The sequence below is a fragment of the Anomaloglossus baeobatrachus genome, chromosome 5 (assembly GCF_048569485.1).
Source record: "Anomaloglossus baeobatrachus isolate aAnoBae1 chromosome 5, aAnoBae1.hap1, whole genome shotgun sequence".
Lineage (NCBI taxonomy): Eukaryota > Metazoa > Chordata > Amphibia > Anura > Aromobatidae > Anomaloglossus > Anomaloglossus baeobatrachus.
In genome coordinates this window covers 490,586,275-490,609,326 of record NC_134357.1, presented here as the reverse complement: position 1 = coordinate 490,609,326, position 23,052 = coordinate 490,586,275, and the positions used below count along the sequence as shown (strand labels likewise).

General features: G+C 44.7%; 1 protein-coding gene across 7 annotated transcripts in view; it reads right to left on the bottom strand.

Annotated features, from left to right (window-relative positions):
• Nucleotides 1–1,955: 1,955 nt before the first annotated feature.
• Nucleotides 1,956–23,052, bottom strand: part of AATK (apoptosis associated tyrosine kinase) — a 173,014-nt gene continuing 151,917 nt past the window's right edge. For all 7 annotated transcript variants that reach the window (XM_075350723.1, XM_075350718.1, XM_075350720.1 and 4 more), the window contains 6 exons: nucleotides 21,252–21,373; nucleotides 14,587–14,736; nucleotides 7,875–10,647; nucleotides 7,257–7,353; nucleotides 5,125–5,388; nucleotides 1,956–2,772 (listed from right to left, as the gene is read on the bottom strand). In XM_075350723.1, the coding sequence (XP_075206838.1) occupies nucleotides 2,744–2,772; nucleotides 5,125–5,388; nucleotides 7,257–7,353; nucleotides 7,875–10,647; nucleotides 14,587–14,736; nucleotides 21,252–21,373 (3,435 nt within the window). In that variant the 3' untranslated portion in view covers nucleotides 1,956–2,743. The remainder of the gene's footprint in view (nucleotides 2,773–5,124; nucleotides 5,389–7,256; nucleotides 7,354–7,874; nucleotides 10,648–14,586; nucleotides 14,737–21,251; nucleotides 21,374–23,052) is intronic.

Genomic DNA, 23,052 nt, shown 5'->3' with positions numbered 1-23,052 from the left:
GCATTCTTTGTTTCCAGCATCACCCCACATTTGTGTGTATTTATTTGTCCATTTAACTGTGCAATATATCATGTATACATACACCTTATATAATATGTATGTATGTATACACACTATAATTACACAGCTAAATCGATTGGCCATTCAGGACTTTAAGAAAACCAAAAACGCTGCCCTGCTCCTGGTTGGATCTGTGAGGCATGTTCCCTTTAAGTTGTGTGTTTTGTTTTTTTTATATTTTTTATAATGCTCGACTTATCATAGACTTGTATGGGTTCTATTGAACTTCACAGGAGAGGCCGCATTGTGCACTCTCAAAATGGCAAAAGGACTACAGATATTTAGATGGCTCATAAGCCTTGCATTCTGGTCTATAATATTAGACGGCGGTAAAAAAAGTCATCTCCACCGCTCTACTGCACCCGATGTTTACGCTGCCGAGCAGCTCATTTTGGCTGGAGACCTGGGCTGCAATTTACAGAAACTATAGGTCCTGTTTAGTGATGAGCGAATAGTAAAATATTCGGGTTCGGGATATTCGTACCAAATACCTGGTCCTATTCCAGTATTCATCACAAATGACTAACCTAATGCAAGTTAATAGGGAACCTGAGCATTTTTCTGGGAGATCGAGAAGAACGCTCGGGATCTTCATTGACTTGCATTAGGTTCCTTATTCCTGACTAGTACTAGGTAGTTGATAGTAATAACCTGAATCCGAATCTTTTTGTATTCGCTCATCACTTGTCCTGTTCTATGTTTCTATGTATCCGGATTGTGTGGTTTAATCTCCCATTGAAGGGCGAAGCTATAATGGCCACTGTCTAGCGGCTGCTCTGCAGGGTACAAAATGGGTGTAACAGTAGCCGGACATGAAGAAACAAATGGGAGGCAGCCTGTCCTTTCTGGCCATGGACGTTTCTCATGAAAGCTGCAGCAGCCCAAAATCGAGGGAAGCTGCAGATCTGGAACACAATATATTTTAGTAAATTATCTTTCTGATTTCTCAATATACAACTTTATTCAAATCTTGATGCCCTCTATATACGCATAATTAATTTTTTGTAGTCCTCCATATTACAAAATGGGCATGTTGCCTATAGCAACCAATAAGTAGCCTTGGTATTAGAGGGCCGTGTGGAAGGTGAATTGGCAAGAAGGCCACTACAGGTCGGTCTGCAACTGGCCGCTACTTCAACTGCTGCAAAATGACAGCCCCCAGCATGTGGCTAGCAGGGATGGCTAGGAATTGTAATCTACACAACAGCTGTCGCAAACATGTTCACTTTGCCTCCATGATTGGCCACCACTGTGGCATTAGGCGGGTTGACCTGATCTATGGCTATAACAGAGGTCGATAAAGACATGCAGTTATTGAAGGGTAGAAAACAAGTGGATGCATGGGAAATGGGGATGGAGTCACTCTGAGGTGGTCACCATTTTGTGGACAGTCTGAGGACTTCAGGAGGGAGATAGGTGAAGCTGTCTGTTGCCTTCAGCAACCAATCGCAGTGCAGCTTTCATTTCTAATAGTGCTCTTGACAAATAAAAGCTATGCTCTGATTGGTTGCCATAGCAGCAAAAAGTTTCAGTTTCAGTCAAGTCTCCCAACCCTTCCCCAATATTAATTTCACAAAATGGCCGCTGCCCCCCTATAGATAAAAGGAGCAAACAGTGACGCCTCAGCTGAGGTTATTGTCTGTTTGTGTTTGACGAGTAAAGTGCTGCATAATATTATGTCAGAGTCCGGATAACAAGTGTGTTCTATGGGTGCACACAAATCATATGGAGGTCATTGTAAAAAATAAATCCTTTGTACACTGGCCCTTATACTCTCGCTTATACAATATACAGTATATAGATATGCATATATATACACACACATAGGATGGGGTGTGAGGCAAGCCCAGAGCGCTCGCCCGGGCCACCCCATAAACAGCAGGACAGATCAATCGTTCAGTTATAATCTGTTACAAAATATAAATATTTTCATCCACTTATAGGTCTTATGGATAGACACGTCTGGTGCTCCCTCAGGATGCACCTCGGCCATTTTATAGATCTGGCAGGTCTCTTAATTATTCCAGGTTACATCCTTGTGGCTGTGGTTTGACCGTCCAGACGCTGGGTCACTCGGTCTATTAATTTGGATCCTTGTCAGAAATTCATCATTTTCTTCAGATAATACAAGTTCCCCTTTACATTGGGATTGAAGAATCAAATCCAATTTTAGCGTCTTATTGGGTGAAAGGGGGGCATCAATTTCATAAGATATATTTTTCATCTCCTTGATCAGTGAGTTAATGGTCAAAATCTATTCACAACCTAGTATTTGTGACGGCAGCCATTTGATTTGTTTAGTCAGCTGCCATACCAATGATCAAGTCCACAAAATGGCTGACTAGCCGGTGAGTGGGGTCATAAATGCCTCTATAAGGAATATAAAAGAGATAGGTATGGGGGTATTATGTACACAGACCAGGTACACACACCCACATTCATCAGAAGATCGACACACATACGAACCACGCGGCCCTACAGACACATCAGAATAAGTCCAAACCTTGAGTGCAAACCACAATTATGTCCCCCCACCCCTCCTGCATACACCATCCATGTCTGGGGATAAAAGGGTTCCTCGCCAGCAGCAACCAAGACAGTAAGACTTTCCACCAGACAGCTCCATGGCGTGCTGGGCTATCCAATCCTGAGTTTCAGACGCTTCCAAGTAAAAATCCGCATATTAGACTTGTTCTCCAGTCTTTACTTTGTCTATGGGAAGGAAACAGAAAAGGTGGAAATTAGTATACAGCCTAATGTATGGTAGAAATATCATAACTTCTCATTTAGTGGTCGGCCTAAGCATTTCTATTCCATCAATGTAAGGGTGGTGCACCAATCTTACACTCCATCAGACTGGCGCAGAGGCACTGGCAAGACAAGTTTTCATACTGGTACAACTTGTGATACAAGGCACGTCACCAGTAACTCTTCTATAGTCCTTCACATTCACAAAGACTCTCTGTTCGCCCTACTTCGGTCTCATTCCAATACAGGAACTCGTTGCAGTCCGGTCCTCTATCAGGACATTTTTCTTCTTCGTCTTTCTCTGTTACACCTCAGGCTCTACTCTACAAATTAGGGATAAACCCCTACAAAAGACAGTCACTCCTGGATATGGCTTTTTCCCTCTGCTCCTCTCCTTTAGGCCTCTTTCACATCTGTGGAAAAAAACTGACGTGTTGAAGGTGCTTATGGCCCTCTGCATATCATGATTTTGGCACACGTGTGTTCTCTGTGTGCTATCCATGCTAGAACACAGAAAGCAGGAACTTTATACTCATCTGTCCATGCCGCTGCTGTTCCTGGTGCTAATATCTCCTGCGCTGCTGCTTCCGGGTCTGCAGTGCAGTGAATATGCATGAGCATAATTAGCAGGCTTGGAAGCAAGCGACAGCAGTGCCAAAAACCGCATCGCTGGAGGCAGGCGAGTATAGAAAATCATTTTATTTCACAGACACGTGTTTTCTCCGGTACGTGTCACACGGATCACACTACTGTGTGGTCCGTGTGACATCAGTAGTGCTGGTGAAAAACGGACTTGTCTCTGTGCGGAACATGCGTGTGTGCCACATGGACACATCGTCTGTGAGAAATCACTGATGTGTGCTTAGACCCTTAGGCAGTGGAAACTCGCTACTTTCCTGGCAACTAGACCTCAGTCTCCTCAGGTGTCTGCTGCTCTCTCACCCACCCTCGCGGTTCAGTCTCCTTCCTTTCCACTCTTTGACATGGCAGCCGGCCTCTATACTTTTCTAGACTGCTATCTTGTTATGGGGGGCTTCTCTTCTCCTTTACGAGTGGCCCTAGGAGTCTACTACCTGGGCCAACTATGGAAGTAACCTGTCCTCCATAACAAAACCTCAAAGTGCAAGATGGAGAGATTCATCTGCTGCTCATCCCTCTGCAACTGACCGAGGGATTCTGGACATGACATAGATTAAGACAGTGTATACCTATGACACCTCAGGCACACTCCATGAAAGAACAAACATGCAAATGCCTAAAACCCAGCCCAGCTTGGGTGTAGCAGCTCATGAATACTCTCACTTACATGGGCAGGAAGACAGGGGGGGGGCTAACATGCAAACAGAGGGGCTAGAAATGTGGCTACTTAAGGCTACTTTCACACATCCGGTTTGAGCACTGCGGCTCAATCCGGCTGTGAAAACTATGCAACGGATGCGGCGAAAACACCGCATCCGTTGCATAAGTTTTTACATGCGGCCCGTCCGTTTTTTCCGGTTGCGGCATGCTACTGAGCATGCGCAGTGGAAAAAACAGCATGCGGCGACCGGATGCGGTTGTTTCCGCATCGCGCTGCATCCGGCATCCATAGGTATGCATTGAAAAATGCGCCGCAGCGGCCGGATGCGACGCGATGCGGTGTTTTTTGCCGGAGCAAAAAACGTTGCAGGGAACGTTCGATCCGGCCGCGGCATCGGCTAAATCTGCCGCATGCGGCAAAAACCGGACCGAACGCAAGCCCCTGCGGCACAATACGGCACTAATGTAAGTCTATGCAAAAAAAACGCAACCGGCGTTACAAAAACCGGTTGCGGTTTTTCTGCAGAACGCCGTATTGTGCCGCAGAGCAAAAATCCGGATGTGTGATAGTAGCCTAAAGGAGACAGGTCATTATAAAAGGGTGAACAACTCAGTCCAGTTTTCACCTCCAAAGTGCGATTACTGTGAAGTGGAAGCGTCTAGTTACACGTTTTGCTCCAAAGTGGGGCCACCAACCGGGCGACACATGAATTCCTCTTTTGTATGCATTGAAGCGATCATCACTTTCTCATTTATATATGATTGACGTGAACCTAAATGTTTTTGTGGAACCTAAAACCACAAAGTAAGCCGCACCTAGTCTAAGACTCCGACAACTTCCTCATAGAGATGAGAAATAACCGCCGAGCCTCAACATAATATACACCGTTAATACCAGCAGCACAGACAAGTCAGGAACCATTTATAGGGCAATGAGACTGATGAAAAGTCCAAAAATCTCTCCATTTGTAGCTTGGTGGCCCTTAAAAAAGAGACACTGTCACCATCCGTCCTCACCTTCCAGTGATCCCACGGCATTGTCGGCCACTTGTGTTATAGAGAATCGGGACACAGCAGTTGGAGAGACGCTGAATCTGGAAAACTGAACAGGCAGCTGCGGCTTCTGGACGGGCACGGGAATGGGCACAGGAGCAGGTGCAGGTACGGGATCAGGGGTACTGTCAACTTCAGTAGTCAGCACGACTGGTGTAAGTGAGGTTATAAAGGAGGATTTCACAGGTTTAATAGGCAAGGCCTCATCCCACTCAAACTCGCCACCAGCTGTGAAATAATAGACACAAGTTAGTCCGTCCAAACCTGGGTGACAGAAAAAACATCTAAATGAGATCAAAAAGTGCCGAAAATGTGACTTTCAGACAGCTATTTTCTGTCCCAGAAACTGAAGGAAGGAGAAGAATGAGAATTGGGGTCCTGCAAACCCTTATACATTAAGTGATTGTGCACATGTGACCACTGCGACCATAGACCGTAAAGAGCGCAATAGTCGTGTCTGCACTACTACTGTATTCACTGTGGACAGAAGACCCTCGTTCTCATTACTGACAAATCTTACCTCATGTGCAGGGCATTGCAACTTAGGATTCCATGGTTATGGCAGCTCATGTAGGGACAGTTTGTTATTCCTGGTCATTACCATGGTTACTTAAGCTACTGCAATGCCCTGCACATGAGGTACGCAACATAGCCAATCAGGAGAATTATACTACATTTTTAATTGGAGGCATTTGCTAATATTATTATGCTTACTATATATTGGGATAAGATCTTGGGGATGGGAATACCCCTTTAAAATAGACCTGTCCTTTTTTTGTCTTTACCTGGTATACATGCCGCTGAATCTAGCGCTGTTTTTCTTTTGTTACTGCTCCTCTCTATTTCTGAGAAATGGCCTCCTGTATGTCAATCTAGTATTTTTTTTTTATTTTACAAAGAGGTGAGGTCATCAATAACATGACCACAAAGAAGAACCAAGAACTACGCCCATTTGGCTAAAAAAAAAAGACTAGCGTGACATCCACAAAAAAAGAGTGCCACATCTCAAGAACGGAGAGGTACAGAAACAAATGGAAAACAGCAGATTCAGGAGAAAAGCGGCATTTACACCAGTTGAAAAAGTCCATATTTATTGTGTATGACAGCTCCTGTTTAACCCTTCGTACAGGTTTTAGCTGTACACAGGCCCTGGCCCCCTGTTCTCAGTATGTAGGAATCTTCTTCATTCAAAGCTGCATTAATTTACTGGATTATCTCCCATGTGTCAGCTTTAAGTCCATGTACGTCACAGATCTGCCCACGTCAGGCCATACTGGAGTATCGAATAGGCTTAAAGACTGTAATCTCAAGCCCCGTAGCAGTTAATCCACAAGCGCACATATCCAAAAGGGAGAATTTATATTAAAGGTTATGTCCATTTTAACAATTTTTTTTTTAAATGTTATTGGTCAAATGTGTGTAAAATGAAAAATAGAGCAATTTTTCATACAGTCTTGTTTCATTTCTGCAGCTCCTATGCTGATTTATGTGTTTCCAAGGAAACCGACTACAAAAACACAATGTGCAGTCCAATCAGCAGTCGTAGTGTCTTCCATCTGACATCTACTTTCTACTAACATACATCTGGGGTGTTAGAAGTAGGGGAAAATGAAAGATCTAGGACTACAGGATCAGGCTGCTTGTTTGTAGTCTGTTACCATGGAGATGTATAGGTTTGCATTTGTACTGTGTTCAATAAATTATAATGACTTCAATGAACAGCTGCACCATTTTCCTTTAAATTGTCATAGTGCAACAAAGGGTGGCCAACTGGTCAAGAGATTAGAAACCTTACAATCAGCCTCCTTGTAAGCGCTCATTGTAGTGCCAATCGGCTAAAATTAATTTATAGGCGGACATAATTTCATTTACACGGCACAATCTACGTGACTTAAACTTTGTGCGTGGGACATCAGTGTGTGGCCCTCAAAAGGTGCCTCAAGGTGCTTTTAGGGATGACCAATCCCCAGTGACACTAAATTAGTTGTGCCTGAAGCATACAATGAAAACAAGACTCCTAAATCTGGCACAAATACCAAGGCCCCATGTCCCTTACTGTGCCAATCTAGAAAGCTCCTTGTCTTTTTTATTTTTACCTAGGAGGTGGTTTGTGGGCTCCTTAAAAGTCATCTCCTGCAGCACAGAGGGAAGTTCTGGGATTTCCTGATCCGGTAGCTCCAGTGTTGGGCTCTCCTAGAACCAAAGCAACACAACAGGTCTTAGGGTTGGCCGTCCCTTCAATGTAGACAGACTCAAGATGCTATCATTTTACTACGTGCACCATGAACCATCAACACAGAGTCTGCTACATATGTATCGCAGCACTCATTAGGAAGGAGAACAACAGATCAGGGCAGGCCCACTGTATGAGTCTTGCAAATACTATATGGTCAAGCACCCACCCTCCACCATGTTTGGGATAGACTACCCCTGGAAACTCTTGCTTGGCACCAAACCAAAAATGCAACACTGACCCTCAGCAGTTGACTCATTGAGGTATAGGGTAAATTATGTGCATTTCCATTGATATCTATGGGGACAAAAACAGTATGGGTTGTAGCTTTGACCCAATCAATGTCATCACAGCCTCAATGACAAGGATAGCTTGCTGCGGGTTTCAGTTTGCGACTACTGTTGCTACTACTACCGTAATTTGGAGACCACTGCACTACATAATTCAGGAGAACATTCTGTTACTTCCAAAAGAAACGTACCTGGTCGAATAAATAGACGGTGACATCATCAAAGAATGAGACTGCCTTCTTCTTTCTGTCCAATTCGGTAGGTTCAGCCTGTGGCATAAAACCGGGAGGCACCTTGAGAAGGCTTCTGAGATGCCCACAGCTCCCATTATCTGTGATAACGATGGGCACAGCAGTGTGTTCTTCCTCGCTTTCTTCGCTGTGCTCCTGAATGTTATAGCATCGGAGTTCTTCATCGGACTCGTCACTGTCATCACTTTCTTCATCCTCATCATCGTCCTCTGGAGAGTCGCCAACTTTACCTTCCTTCCGGATCAGTGGAGGAGAAAGGCATTTGGGTAGATGGCAGGCTCCCAGCACTTCTCGATTGCTTGACTTGTCATCTGCCTGCAAACCAGTGGTCAGTGTGATGCTACCTGCTGCACCTGGTTTTACCATGCAAGTTTTGGTCAGGCACAACTGGACAGGGGACAGTGTGAAGGTCCTGTGCGAGGGGGTTGGCTCGACAGATGAACTTACATTGGGTTGCTTCTCAGTGGAAGACTCTAATCCCAAACCTTCATCCACTGACTCCTCCCTAACTATCAGAGGAGGCGCCAGCAATGAAACCTCCTTTGAAGAAGTAGAAGGTAGTGAAGAAATAATTATCTCGGGAAGAGCTCCTTCCACCTTGGTCACAGAAGGACCTTGATCAGCATTTAAGTCCTCAGCATTTCCTCCTAAATCTGAGACAGTGGTTTCTACAGCCAGCTTTGTACACAGCGAGCTCTCGGAGGCTTCTTGCTGTTCTCTTTCATCTCCTTGGTCGCCCTCCTCCTCTTCTTCACGATTAAAAGAGTCATAGTCTGAGAAATATGCAGAATCTCGGTAGGGATTCTTGGCATCTAGACCTTGTAAATCGCTGCTTACTGAGCGGGACATTGGCATATCTCCAGGTTCAAGGCTATGTTCCTGGGACTGACTGAGCTGGTAGTAAACTTCGCTTTCTCTGTTGTCTTGCGGTTCTTTTAATACAAACTCTGGAGACTCGTAGTTTTCTGTGTCGTAGCCACTGTCAATTGCTTTGTGCTGAGTGCATGGGGCATAGGTTGCAAGGCCAAATGCCTCACACGAGCTGGCAGTAGATGGCATGTCCAAAGAATCCAAAGAGTCCGGAGTGCCTACCTGTTTCTGCAGGGACCTAAAGGATGGAGCCATGTCTCCCCTCTCGCTAGAGAGGTCTGTATACACCCCTGAAGTTAGCTCCATTGTATCCTCGTCTTCACTGTCACTCTGCATCTGATAAAAGTCTTTAGGAACGTTGTTCTCCTCCAGGCCATTTATTTCTTTATCTGGAGAAAGTGAGACCTCTTGAGATCCAGCAATAGATATGTTGTCCTCTTCCATGGTCTGAAGGTTACATGAAGACTCTGAAACTTCACAATATCTTAAAAAACCTACCCCAAGAGGATCCATTTCTTGACCTGAATCTACATCTGGACTTTCTGGATACTCTAGAGGCTGGGGAATTTGGTCAGGATGTGGTACAGTGGTTTCAGCTTGTGTGGGGGAGCATTGTCCAAAAGGGACCTGAGTTTCTGCATGTTCCTGGGTCATATGTTCTTCAGCTTTGTAAAAATCTTCCTGCAATCCTTCAGCTATGGACATGCTACTGTCTCCTTCTCCAGTTTCCATGGCCTGCCATGTTTCAGGTCCGTATGGTGGCAGTGCCTCATTTTCCTGGTTGTCTTCAGAGCGGTGGTTACACCAGACACCAGGGCTGTGCGGCTGCGGTTCGCTTGAGATATTATTGTTCGATGAAATGTTTGATGCCCAATGTGGGGAAAATGCAGGAAGCTGAGAAGTCCTTTCAGGTATGTCCGAATCATCTTCAGCTTCAATTGTAACAGAATCAAACCTACAGATCTGCCCAATGTCCTCACTTTGTGAAATATTTGGCAGGGATACTTCTCCATGGCATAAAGGATTAAGAGATGGTGAGAGTGCAAGAGGGTCAACAAATCCCTTGAACCTTTCATTCTCCTCTACAGGTGATTCTTCTACCTCGTCTCCAGAGGGAGGGCAACAATTTAGATTTTTGGCCTGATCTACCCGACCGGTGTCTTCGGCAGCGCACTCTTCATGTATTAGCAGAGGCTCCATTGAAAGGCTTATGGAAGGACTGTGATCAGACTGCTCCTCCTCTGTTTGGGGTACTTCTCTATCTTTTAGGCTGTACTCTTCATGCTGTGGACTGTCTTCTTGCTGGACATTGCTGCCTAGATGTTCCTCGATGCGGATGTAGTAGTCTCCAGCCACTGATGGACTACGGGCACTCACGACCGGTACCAACTCCAGTGGCCGAGAGTCAGCAGTACAGTCCTTATTCTCATATCCAGATGGTGACACACCAAGGCTGATTCGGTCTCCAGTGCCCGTTGTGTAGTACATGTCCTGGTACGGTTGGCAACCAGGACTTATGGGGTATTGGTCATGCCTTCCTCGCTCCCACTTATACTCAAAGTTGAGCCCCTGACTTGTCTGAGTGACTGTTAACACATCATCCCCATCGGAGTGAAATCCATCAGAGGAGAAATGCTCCAGTAGTGGGTAGGAAGAGAGCTCTGCTTCATGGTGGGCCCCACTATCGGCTCCACCATTGGGTTTCATGGCGTTCCAGCGCTTTTCAAATTCTTCCTCCAGCTCGTCAGCACCTTTAACACTCAAGTAGGACAGAAGAAGGTGCACCTCCTCAGCTGAGGGTCTTTGATCTGGTTGGAGCCAGCAAAATTGCATCACCTCATACCTGGAAGAGAAAACAGATGTAAGCAGAGCGAAAGAAGAAAAAATGGGTGCGCATCTTACATAATATGGATGTGACCGTACACATTAAAGAAGTTGACTCCTCCATAACCATGCATGCTCAGTTTGGAGATCGTGCACATTTACTTCAATGGAGAAAAGGGCAATTGCTTATCTCCCATGGTAACAAATCCAACATCTTTCCCCAACATTTGCCATCAGGGGAAGTTGAATGTTCCCTATAAGCATTAGATTGCTGGCCAGCATCAGAATGTGTGGGGAGAAGTCACAGAAGTCCTCAATTTTTGAAATTTCTACGTACATTATCAGGAGGAATAACAGAGTGATGACACAACGCAGAGTTACGTTATGTGATGACAAGGTTGTGTTGAGTGACTGAGCGCTTTCTGACCTTTGCTACGTTTCTATGGCGTGTAACCTGCGATGTGTAGGTTTCTCTGGTGACTTAGCCATCCTGTGCACATGTTATTCTGGTTGGAGAAAATCCCTGATGACTTCTAGTTTCCAAGATGATACAATTTGTGCCTCTATTCCCTTCCCTGACGTGCACTGTGGAAATTGTACTCCTTTCCAATATCATTTCCAAGCTTTGGTTCCACAGCCAAGAATGGCTAATGTTTGTACAGTGATATATACCATGTGGTTAAAATGGTTCTTCACTAAACAATCCCTATTTTTTTTTTTAGAAAGATACTTAGGGGTACTTTGCATGCTGCGACGGGGTACTTTGCACGCTGCGACATCGCTACTGCGATATCGTCGGGGTCAAATCGAAAGTGACGCACATCCGGCGCCGGTAACGTCGTCACAACGTGTAAAGCCTAGATGCGCCGATAAACGATCGCAAAAGCGTCGAAAATCAGTGATCTGTGTAGCGTCGGTCATTTTCATAATGTCGCACCAATAGGAGATACTATGTTGTTCCTCGTTCCTGCGTCAGCACACATCGCTGTGTGTGAAGCCGCAGGAGCGAGGAACATCTCCTTACCTGCCTCCACCGGCTATGCGGAAGGAAGGAGGTGAGCGGGATGTTTACGTCCCGCTCATCTCCGCCCCTCCTCTTCTATTGGCCGCCTGCTGTGTGACGTCGCTGTGACGCCACACGACCTGCCCCCTTAGGAAGGAGGCGGGTCGCCGGCCAGAGTGACATCGCAGGGCAGGTAAGTGCGTGTGAAGCTGCCGTAGCGATAATGTTCGCTACGGCAGCGATCACAAGATATCGCATGTGCGACGGGGGCGGGTGCTATCGCGCTCGGCATCACTAGCCGATGCTAGCGATGTCGCAACGTGCAAAGTACCCCTAAGACAATAAGGTGATGACAAATTGTCTTGGTGCTGACACCTCGAGTGATCAGCTTTTGGGAAACCTTATTATAAGTGTTCAATCTCCTTACAGTGCCTCCACAGGAGAGACTGGGTATTACACAGTGCTCCATTCACTGCTGTCTGTAATGCAGGAGAACCCAGATTTTCTTTACATAGTTACATAGTTACTTAGGTTGAAAAAACACCTAGGTCCATCTAGTTCAACCTTCCTCCACCAGTTCTACATTTAGTCACTAAGTCATTTATAACTTTATTTTATTATATTTTATATAATTTATATATACACTTTATATAGTCCTAAACTCAGAACTTAAAGGGACAGTCTTGTTCAAAGAAAACATTACTTTATTTGTGAAAATAGCAGCTACAAAGAGTGTGTCCTTCTCTACAGGACCCAATGCAGCCTTACATTGCATAGGCAGCCCACTGATTTCAATGGTCACCGGGTAATACTTTATTTCTCCTGTGGTGGTGCTGCAGAACAATTAAAAACTTGGGGCCCAATTTATCATTTGCGGGGATTTTTTTTGTCTATTTTTTCAGTTACCTTTATTTTGAAATGTGATATTACTTGAATAATTATTATACCGTAATAATAATTATTAGTTGTATCACAAAAGTGAGTACACCCCTCAAATTTTTTTTAAATATTTCATTATACCTTTTCATGGCAGAACACTGGGGATCTGACACTTTGATACAATGTAAAGAAGTCAGTGTACAGCTTGTAAAAGGCTATGTGCGCACGTTGCGTACTAGCCCTGCAGAAATTTCTGCAGCGATCTGAAGAGCACACGTGCGTTTCAAATCGCTGCAGAAAATGTCCGTAGAGAAAAAAAAAAAAAAGCCGATTCCATGCGCTCTGCCTGCAGCTCCTGCCATAGACATAGCAGGGGCTGCCGGCAAAGCGCACGGAAGACGTGACATGTCACTTCTTCGAACGCAGCGCTTCGGGCAGCAGCCGAAGCGCTGCGCTCTAAGACGCCACGTGCGCACGGCCCCTGCACAATCTCCATAGACTGTGCAGGGGACGCAGGACGCGTGCAGTTACGCTGCGCTACAAAGCGCAGCGTAACTGCATGTATTTACGCAACGTGCGCACATAGCCTAACAGAGTAGATTTGATGCCCTCTAAATGACTCAAGACACAACCATTAATGTCAAAACTGCTGGCAACAAAAGTAAGTACACCCCCTAAGTGAAAATGGCCAAATTATGCCTAATTAGCCATTTTTCCTACCCGGTGTCTTGTGACTCATTAGTATTACAAGGTCTCAAGTATTAATGGGAAGCAGGGGTGTTACATTTGGGTTATCACTCACTCTTCCCCCATACTGGTCACTGGAGGTTCAACATGGCACCTCATGGCAAAGAATTCTCTGTGGATCTGAAAAAAAATTGTTACTCTCCATAAAGATGGCCTAGGCTATAAGAAGATTGCCAACACCCTGAAACTGAACTACAGAACGGTGGCAAAGACCATACAGAGGTTTAACAAGACAGGATCCACTCAGAACAGGCGTCGCCATGGTCAACCAAAGAAGCTAAGTGCATGTGCTCAGCATCATATCCAGAGGATGTCTTTTCAAAATAGACATATAAGCACTGCCAGCATTGCAGCAGAGGTTACAGGGGTGCTGGGGTCCGCCTGTCAGTGCTTACACCATACGCCGTACACTGCATCAAAGTGGTCTGCATGGCTGTCATCCCAGAAGGAAGCCTCCTTTAAAGATGATGCACAAGAAAACCCACAAACAGTTTGCTGAAGAAAGGCAGACTAAGGACATGGATTACTGGAGCCACGTCCTGTGGTCTGATGAGACCAAGATAAACTTATTTGGTTCAGATGGTGTCAAACGTGGCCATAGAAAATATTCATACTTTGGGCACAATTTGGCCATTTTTACTTTTGTTGTTGGAGGTTTAGACATCAATGCATGTGTGTTGGGTTATTTAGAGAGTACACCAAATTTACACTGTTATACAAGCTGCACACTGACTACTGTACATTGGATCAAAGTGTCAGATCTTCAGTGTTGTCCCATGAAAAGATATAACAAAATATTATGGACCCTTTGGGATATGTTGCTGACTGAAAGATGACGACTGACGACAGAGACACTCTGATGCTCCGAATGCATAGCAAATATAATATGTTTATATCCTCTCACCCCCTTGACTGACCTCATTTTCTACCCTAAGTATTTGTGTTGTGTGTGCCCCCCATATGTCTTAATTTGTTAAAAATTTGAATTATTCTTTGTATTTGGTTTTACGCCACTATCTCTTTTGTGAACAAATAAAAACTCTTATAGTATAATAAGGCAGAAATGAAAAAAACACCAAATGGACAAAAAAATGGTTCAAATGCAATAATAAATTGGGCCCTTATTGTCTGTTTCCACGAGATGATTGTTGGAGGACCCTTAGGTTAACACAAAATGATCTGTGGTCTTCAGGGGACATTTTTAATTAAAGGGATTGTCCAAAGTGTACAACCCCTTTAGGAGGACATACAAAGGTTACTTTTCCAGCTATAAGTATAGGGGTATGGCCAGACAATACACATTTCTCCATTGGCCCCAGGATCTCTTACCAGCGGTCTGAGAGGAGTTGTTTGATTTGGGGCTTGGGTAATTTGAGCTGCTGTTCCTTGATAACATGGCAGAGGACTTGGCGGTCGGTGTACGTGTCATACGGCTGACGTCCCAACTCGAACAACTCCCAAAGAGTGACGCCCAGGGACCTTTGTGGGAAAGAAGAAGCAATATAAACCAGCGAATAACACAGACCACAAGCACTGACACAGTCATTATGGTATAACCTATTTGTTATGTACAATGGAACAGATGGAGTAGACTTTAGTGTATTGTTTCTTAAAGGGATTGTTCAGGAAAAACACTATCACCTATCCACAGGATAACTTGATGATCAGTGGGTGTCTGCTGGGAACTGTACCAATCGGCAAAATGGGGAATTTTTATCCCCATTACAAAATTGAACAGCAGGTCAGACACCCAACCACCGCTCCATTCATTCTCTATGGATCTGCTAAAAAAAGCTGAGCGCAGTGCTCCGCAGCCCCATTTGAATGAATGAATCTGAGGTAAGTGCCCCCATTCTGCTGATTGGTGCAGATCTGAAGTTGAACCCCCACCGATCTCCAAATGATATTATTATTATTGTTTATTTATAGAGCACCATTGATTCCATGGTGCTGTACATGAGGGGGTTACATACAGAATACATATACAAGTTACAATAGACAGACTGGTACAGAGGGAAGAGGGCCCTGCCCTTGCGGGCTTACATCCTAAAGGATTTTGGGGAGGAGACAGTAGGTGGGGTGTAGGTGGGGCGGCAGCTCCGCACGGTGGTGGGGCGGCAGCTCCGCACGGTGGTGGGGCGGCAGCTCCGCACGGTGGTGGGGCGGCAGCTCCGCACGGTGGTGGGGCGGCAGCTCCGCACGGTGGTGGGGCAGTGGCGTCATTGTAGATTATAGGCATTTCTGAACAGATGAGTTTTCAGAGTCCGTTTGAAGTTTGCAAGTGTAGTAGATAGTCTGACGTGTTGAGGCAGTGAGTTCCAGGAGACTGGGGATGCTCGGGAGAAGTCTTGGAGTCGGTTGCATGAGGAGCGAATGAGAGAGGAGGAGAGAAGGAGATCTTGGGAGGACCGGAGGTTACGTTTTGGAGTGTAGCGAGAGATTAGTTCAGAGATATATGGAGGAGACAGATTATGGATAGCTTTGTAGGTCAGGGTTAGTAGTTTGAATTGGATACGATAGACGATTGGGAGCCAGTGGAGGGTCTTGCAGAGAGGAGAAGCGGGGTGGTATTGAGGAGAGAGGTGGATCATTCGGGCAGCAGAGTTAAGGATGGACTGGAGAGGGGCGAGTGTGTTAGCAGGGAGACCACAGAGGAGGATGTTGCAGTAGTCGATGCGGGAGATTATGAGGGCATGCACTAGCATTTTTGTAGATTGGGGATTGAGGAAAGGGCGGATTCTGGAGATATTTTTGAGTTGAAAACGGCAGGAGGTGGTGAGGGATTGGATGTGCGGTATGAAGGACAGGGCAGAGTCAAAGGTCACTCCGAGGCACCGAACTTTGGGTGCTGGGGAGAGCGTGATGTTATTAATTGTAATGGATAGGTCAGGTGGAGAGTGTAGGGGAGATGGAGGAAAGATGATCAGTTCAGTTTTGGCCACGTTAAGCTTTAGAAAGCGAGAGGAAAAGAAGGAAGATATAGCAGATAGGCACTCTGGGATTCTGGACAGCAGAGATGTGACATCTGGACCAGAGAGGTAGATCTGAGTGTCATCGGCATATAGGTGGTACTGAAAGCCATGGGACTTTATGAGTTGTCCCAGGCCAAATGTATAGATAGAAAAAAGTAAGGGTCCCAGGACAGAGCCTTGAGGGACACCAACAGAGAGAGAACGGGATGAAGAGGTTGTGTGGGAATGGGAGACACTAAAAGTGCGGTTGGAGAGGTATGAAGAGATCCAAGAGAGGGCGAGATCTCTGACACCAAGGGAAGAGAGGATCTGTAGTAGCAGGGAGTGGTCAACAGTGTCAAAGGCTGAGGATAGGTCTAGAAGTAGGAGTACAGAGAAGTGGTTGTTAGCTGATAAGTTATTCTCACTGGAAAACCCCTTTAAAGTCAGGTTCAATGGAAAAAAAAAAACATAGAAGCTGCATGGGGTTTATTCAAGATGCCTGCATTGCAAAAGAATAGGCACTATGTACGATGGAGAAGACTTTAGTGTATCATTTCTTAAGGTGAACATTGGTGGGGGAAAAAAAAGCACACAAGCTGCATGTGTTTTAGTATATATATATATATATATATATATATATATATATATATATACTAAAGCAGATGGAGTAGGCTTTAGAAACTGCATGAATCTCCTTCCCCAGCAAAGTCTGAGATTTCATTTTTGCTGTTCGCACATTGCAGTTTTTTTTAGCTGCGTTTTTGTGGTGACCACAAAGATGCAGCATGTCAATTGTTTTTGCATTTTGTACCTGCATTTTGAGAGTGCTGGTATTTGGCCAGATACTGCTCCCCATATAAAGTCTATGGGGACTAGAATCGGGCGCAATGGGTTAGGAGCAAGCCCTTCACACTCACTGATCACCGGGCAGCTGTCACACTGCTGCTGCGGCAGCTCTTTCATTTTCCAGAGCCGCCGCTCATTAGGCTCATAACATATTCACTCCTTCCCTACTTACCGGTGGCTGTGATTGGTTGCAGGCTGACCCGCCCCCACGCTGAGAGACAGCTGTCTGACTACAGCCAATTACAGAAACCGGTCTGCGGGGCTATATCGTACAGTAAATTAAATAAATAATTTAAAAAAAAAAAGACGACGTGCGCCCCCCCATTTTGATACTAGCCAAGGTAAAGCCACACAGCTGAGGGCTGATATTCTCAGGATGGGGAGCCCCACGTATGGGAGCCCTCCAGCCTAAAAATATCAGCCAGCAGCCGCCTGGAAATGCCGCATCTATTAGATGCGACAGTCCCGGGACTCTACCAGTTCATCCCCATTACCCTGGTACGGTGGCAATCGGGATAATAAGGAGCTAATGGCAAGTGAAGTGAGCCGCATGGGATCAGCGGTGACTTCAGCTGTCACCACACATCACCTGACTGAAGTCACTGCTGATCTTGCACGGCTCATTTCAGTCGCAGACGGATTTGCGGTAACAAGTGGAGGACTCCAGCTATCACCACACATCACCTGACTGGAGTCCTCCAGCCGTGGCCTGATTTGCGGTAACAGGTGAAGTGAGCCGCAAGGTCAGCGGTGATTTCAGTCAGGTGATGTGCAGTGACAGCATATCAGGCCGCGGCTGAAGTGAGCGCGAGATCAGCGGTGACGTTACTCAGGTGATGTGCGGTGACACCTCAAATCACATAAGTGACTTCAGCGCTAATCCCGTGGCTTACTTCAGTAGAGGCCTCACAGGTGGAGGACTCCTGCGTTTTTTTTAAGCCAAAAAGGCTACTCAAAGTAGTCACCACAAAGAAAAAAACGCTGCATCCTAGTGGTAAAAAAAAACCCACAGCGTGCGCACATAGCCTTAGTGTTCCCACTCTTGAGATGAGTTTCAAAAGGGGAAAAAGATACAAGCTGTATGGCGTTTATTCCCGATGCCTCCATTTGCATAACATAGCCACCGTGTACCATGATGCAGATGGGGTAGACTTTAGTGTAAAATCACTCATGCTGCATGCGGTTTATTCCTCATTCTCCCGCCACCTCCATTTGCATACCAGGGATAACATAATTAAAGGCTTTCTTTTTTTTCCCCTCACTGGCGCGCTTAGACAGTAAACACGACACTGTGCTCCCTTTGTTTTAACTTGTTCAGTTACTTGGTGAACTTTGGCTCACTCAGTATGTAACTTATAATTACCAGCGTTACAATGAGTCCCACCCCACCTGTGGCCGTCTCTCAAAGTCAGCCCATACCTTACTGTATGATATCTCTGCATCTCGGCTCTATTCATAACAAACCCTTACATCGCTCCGGGCTGTAAAACCTGCAGGCAGAATATGGCCAGTGCCACCCGTTGTGATCGTACTCCATTTTGGGTGGCTTAATCCTGTGCACTATTGTCCTTCACCATTAGAGGACGTATAACCAGAGTATAGGGTATGTCTTCCCTGGATAAGGTTGGGGTATGCTGGCTTTTTAATCCTCAATACCAAACAGAAATATGGGTCTGAAGTCACATTTTTTTAATCCCTGTGTTTTTTTTAATTGTGATATTGTTTGAAGTTTTTGGGCCAAATTCTTCAAAAGGCGCACGAGGTTCATTAATTTTGAGCAAAATTTAATATGATCTTTATTTTTGCTTTTCACCTTTTTTGTGACTTTTTTTCCCGGCAAAATAATGCTAAAATAATGCACAAATTTGTGCAAAAAGTATAAACTTATATTTAAGTCATCCCCTGTGGAGTGATTTTATATATTTGTGCAAAAATCATTCCAAAACATAAGATAACCCCCAAAATCAGTCCAAATCATAAGATAAACCCCAAAATCAGTCCAAAACATAAGCTAAACCCCCAAAATCAGTCCAAAACATGAAATAGACACCAAAATCATTCCAAAACATAAGCTAACCCCCCAAAATCAGTCCAAAACATGAAATAAACCCCAAAATCATTCCAAAACATAAGCTAACCCCCCAAAATCAGTCCAAAACATAAGATAATCTCCAAACTCCATTTAAAAAAAAAATGAACTCATAAAATAGACTTTTTAAAAAGACACAAATTACAAAAAAAGAGAATAAGTTGCAAATGTAAAAAAAGGCAATAAAATGCCAAAAAACAGACTAAAAAACAAGGTGCAAATGCAATAATAAATCGGTCCCATGGACTTTTATAGAGATTTGGTACCCAAAAAATTAGGCACCAGCAGAATATATTAACTGTTAAGCTCCTGGGCCTAGGCTTGACCTTGTGAACAAATTATTGGGAGGACAGAAGGGGAAGCTATCGACATTGGCAGAACCTTCCACCAATTTTAATTTAGCCATTACATGGCATTGTTATTGGACCCCAATGGAATTGCCCATTTTTGGGCACATATTCAAGACTAGAAAATGGTGTTTCACATCTTTCCTTTATTTCTTCTGGGCCCCTATGTAAGAACTATACTAGGCCCCCCACTATTATGGGCTATGTATAATACTGGTGTTCTCGTATTTTTGGGCCCCTTCAAAGGCTAGGGGCCCCAATGTGACTGCACCAGAACATGGCCACGAGATGAGACTATGGGTATTTCTGAAAGAGACAGTAGTGGATTAGGTATTGCCCGTGGGGTTAGTCCGGAGTATAAAATCTATATGAAAAAAAGATTTTTACTAAAAAGAAAATGACAAAACCCAAGATACTCATAATAGTCCCCAGGAAACCTGCCTTCTGTTCTTATGTCATTTTTTCACCACAAGGAAGAAAATCAAAGACTATCGTAATAAACAAAACAGCATATAGAAAATATGTAATTGTTGCCCACGGCAACCAACCAGAGACGCAGAGCAAACCATCTGTGACCACTATTACAAACTGAAAGCCGCAAGGTGATTGGCTGCTATGGCCAACACATTCATAAAATAACATTGCAAAGATCTATCTGACAAAAGACATGTCTGTTTCCTATAGTAACCAATCAAAATATATAGAAATGAAAGCTGGGCCTGTATCGCTAGTTCCCGTGGATAAGAAACTACAGAATTGTATGTTCTCCCCGTGTTTGCGTGGGTTTCCTCCCACACTCCAAAGACCTAGTGATAGGGAATATAAATTGTGAGCCTTGATGGGGACAGAGATGATGTATGTAAAGTGCTGTGGAATTAACGGCGCTATATAAGTAGATAAATATTATTATATTCATTGTCTATGGACTTATCTGGGGTCCGTTGGGCAGTAGGGGGATGTAATATGCTTTATAATGAATATCAACAGCGAATGAAAAATGTCTGGAAAATCTGCCCGTGGATAATGTAGTGAACGGCAGCTCGGGCACCTGTCTGTCATTTGCGGTCATAAACGGCCTGATTTTCAATATGGCTGTCTGAACCTGGCCGTACGCGAATCCACTGCGGTATTTTCGCTCAAGCAATATCTTGATTGTGAGTCCCCTAATTTCCGTGTCGCTCAGATCTACAGATGTGAACTACGGCCCAACGCACCCGGTAACTCCAGGACTACACGATGCCGAATTGTGACATCTCGTCTGTTTGTAAATATCACAAGTGGAGCGTGGCTTGCCGTGGACTCGAAAATAAATAGTCGTGTGACAATCAAATTGCAATAATTTTTCGGTCGCGCAATTTACTGTTGATTAGTCTAAATTTATGGAGGAACTAGAGCAGATCCCCTTCCTGATAACATATACATTTCTAGCAATCTATACGCCCCCCATAGATTTAATCGTCTGTTCTGTATACGCTGGAGCTGGATGGGGGCTTATCTTACTAGTAGATGCATGTTCACCACATTTTCCTAAGCCTATAACCTCGACTTGTAGTGTAGGGTGGAGGTTACGGCGCTAAGGTATAGGTTCAGGTTAGTAAGGGCGACACATCGGGGCCCCACCCGTGCACCCAACGCTACGTGTTTGTAAATAAGCCATAATGCAGATGGCAAGGAGCGTGATACATCATCGTGGAGGCACAGGGGGCTCCACCCAAAACCTGCTGCGAGTGACAAGAGACAAACATCGCTAGTTCCTACCAGATGTTACTGGCCTTGGTCTGATCCACGACCAGCAGGTTCCCATGTACTTCATCAATGAGCTCCGGTGCGATCCAGCGCAGCGGAACCCACAGCTGGTCCGACGTCACAAGGTAGTCATCCTGCAAGACACAAACACAGCCAGCCGCTTAGATACACTTTTAAGCTGCCACCGCTGCTTCTTCTTCTTCCTACTACTCCCCCACCTCCTCCTTCTCCTCCTCCCCGAGGATCAGCAGACGTCTGATTCACCCTGACAGAGAGAGAGGTTACACCAAAGTCCCCTCCTACCCTGCTCAGAGATGGGAGAGTGACTACTTCCCCTCCCCTTCCTTAATCTGGGCAGCCTGGTGGTGCTTCCTCTGGCACAAGCTGGGGACAGCTGGCAGCGCGCCAGGGTGTTTGATTACAGAATACAGAATGTGAAGAATATGGTAACAGGAGCGGCAGGAAAGAAAATGAAACTTATATTCTAACGCACCCTTTGGGGAACGTTATGCTTGACGAAGCTATAGGGATCAATAGAGCGGGTGGGCCACCATCAGCCCCCAAGACACCAGGGCCTCCTACATGGCTCCATTAGGACAACGTTCACATGTCCCTTTCTAACGGATCCAGTAAAAGAAAAATAAAAAAGGTTGCACAATGAAACCAAAGTTTTCGTTGTTTGTTTGGCGACTGCAATATAGCATCATGTGTTATTAACCCTAGAACGCGCAAGCAATTCAATCTACCATAGAAAACAAATGACCTAGCAGGCCTGCGAGGCCCCAGGTATGCATTCTAGGGTTAAAACATAACCTTTAATAAATATAGTGTAAAATAAGACAACCAGACATAAAGTGATCCTTCACCTATTAAAACTGAAATCAGTCCAGATATGGACTATTATGGACAGAGAAAGAAACACACAGAGACCCACACACACAGAAAAACACACAGATAAATATAACACACACACACACACACACACAAAGACACACACACAGAGACACATATTCAGAAGGAGACACATACACAGAAAGAGAAACACACACAAAAGGTACAAACCGAAAGACACACAGATAAAGAGACACGCGCATAAAGAGACACACAAAGAAAGAAACACAGAAAGAGACACACACAGAAAGAGAGACACACAAAGAGACACTCAGACACATAGACACAAACACAGAAAGAAACACACATAGTAAAGTACACACAGATAGAGACACATACACAGAGACACACTGAAAGATACACGTACACAACACACACACACATAAAAAGAGACACACTCTGAAAAACACACACATAAAGAGACACAAAAAATGATACACACAGAAAGAGACACACACAGAAAGAGAAACACACACAGAGACACAAACACAGAAAGAGACACACAGATAGAAATAGAAACATACACAGAAAGAGACACACACACATAGAAAGAGACACATACCAAAAGACACACACGCAGAAAGGGACACACAGAAAGAGACACACACACACACACACACACACACACACAAACTGTTTGGATGTTTAAGGTAATATATTGGCTGTTTTGACAATTACCCAGGATGTTTATCAGGTGGCCTATAGCCACCAATCACAGGTCTGCTTCTATTTTGTTATAGGTCAAGGAGCTCTGATTGGTTGCTATAGGCAATGAAGGACATTCTTTCTATAAGACAGCTTGTGTGTGCATTAATATGATTTTGCTTTTTTACTTTTAATAATAACATTTTTGTCTGTCTAGTTTGTGACTGTTCTCTGCAAAATTGTTAATGAATTTTACTATGTTACAGTTAAGAATAGC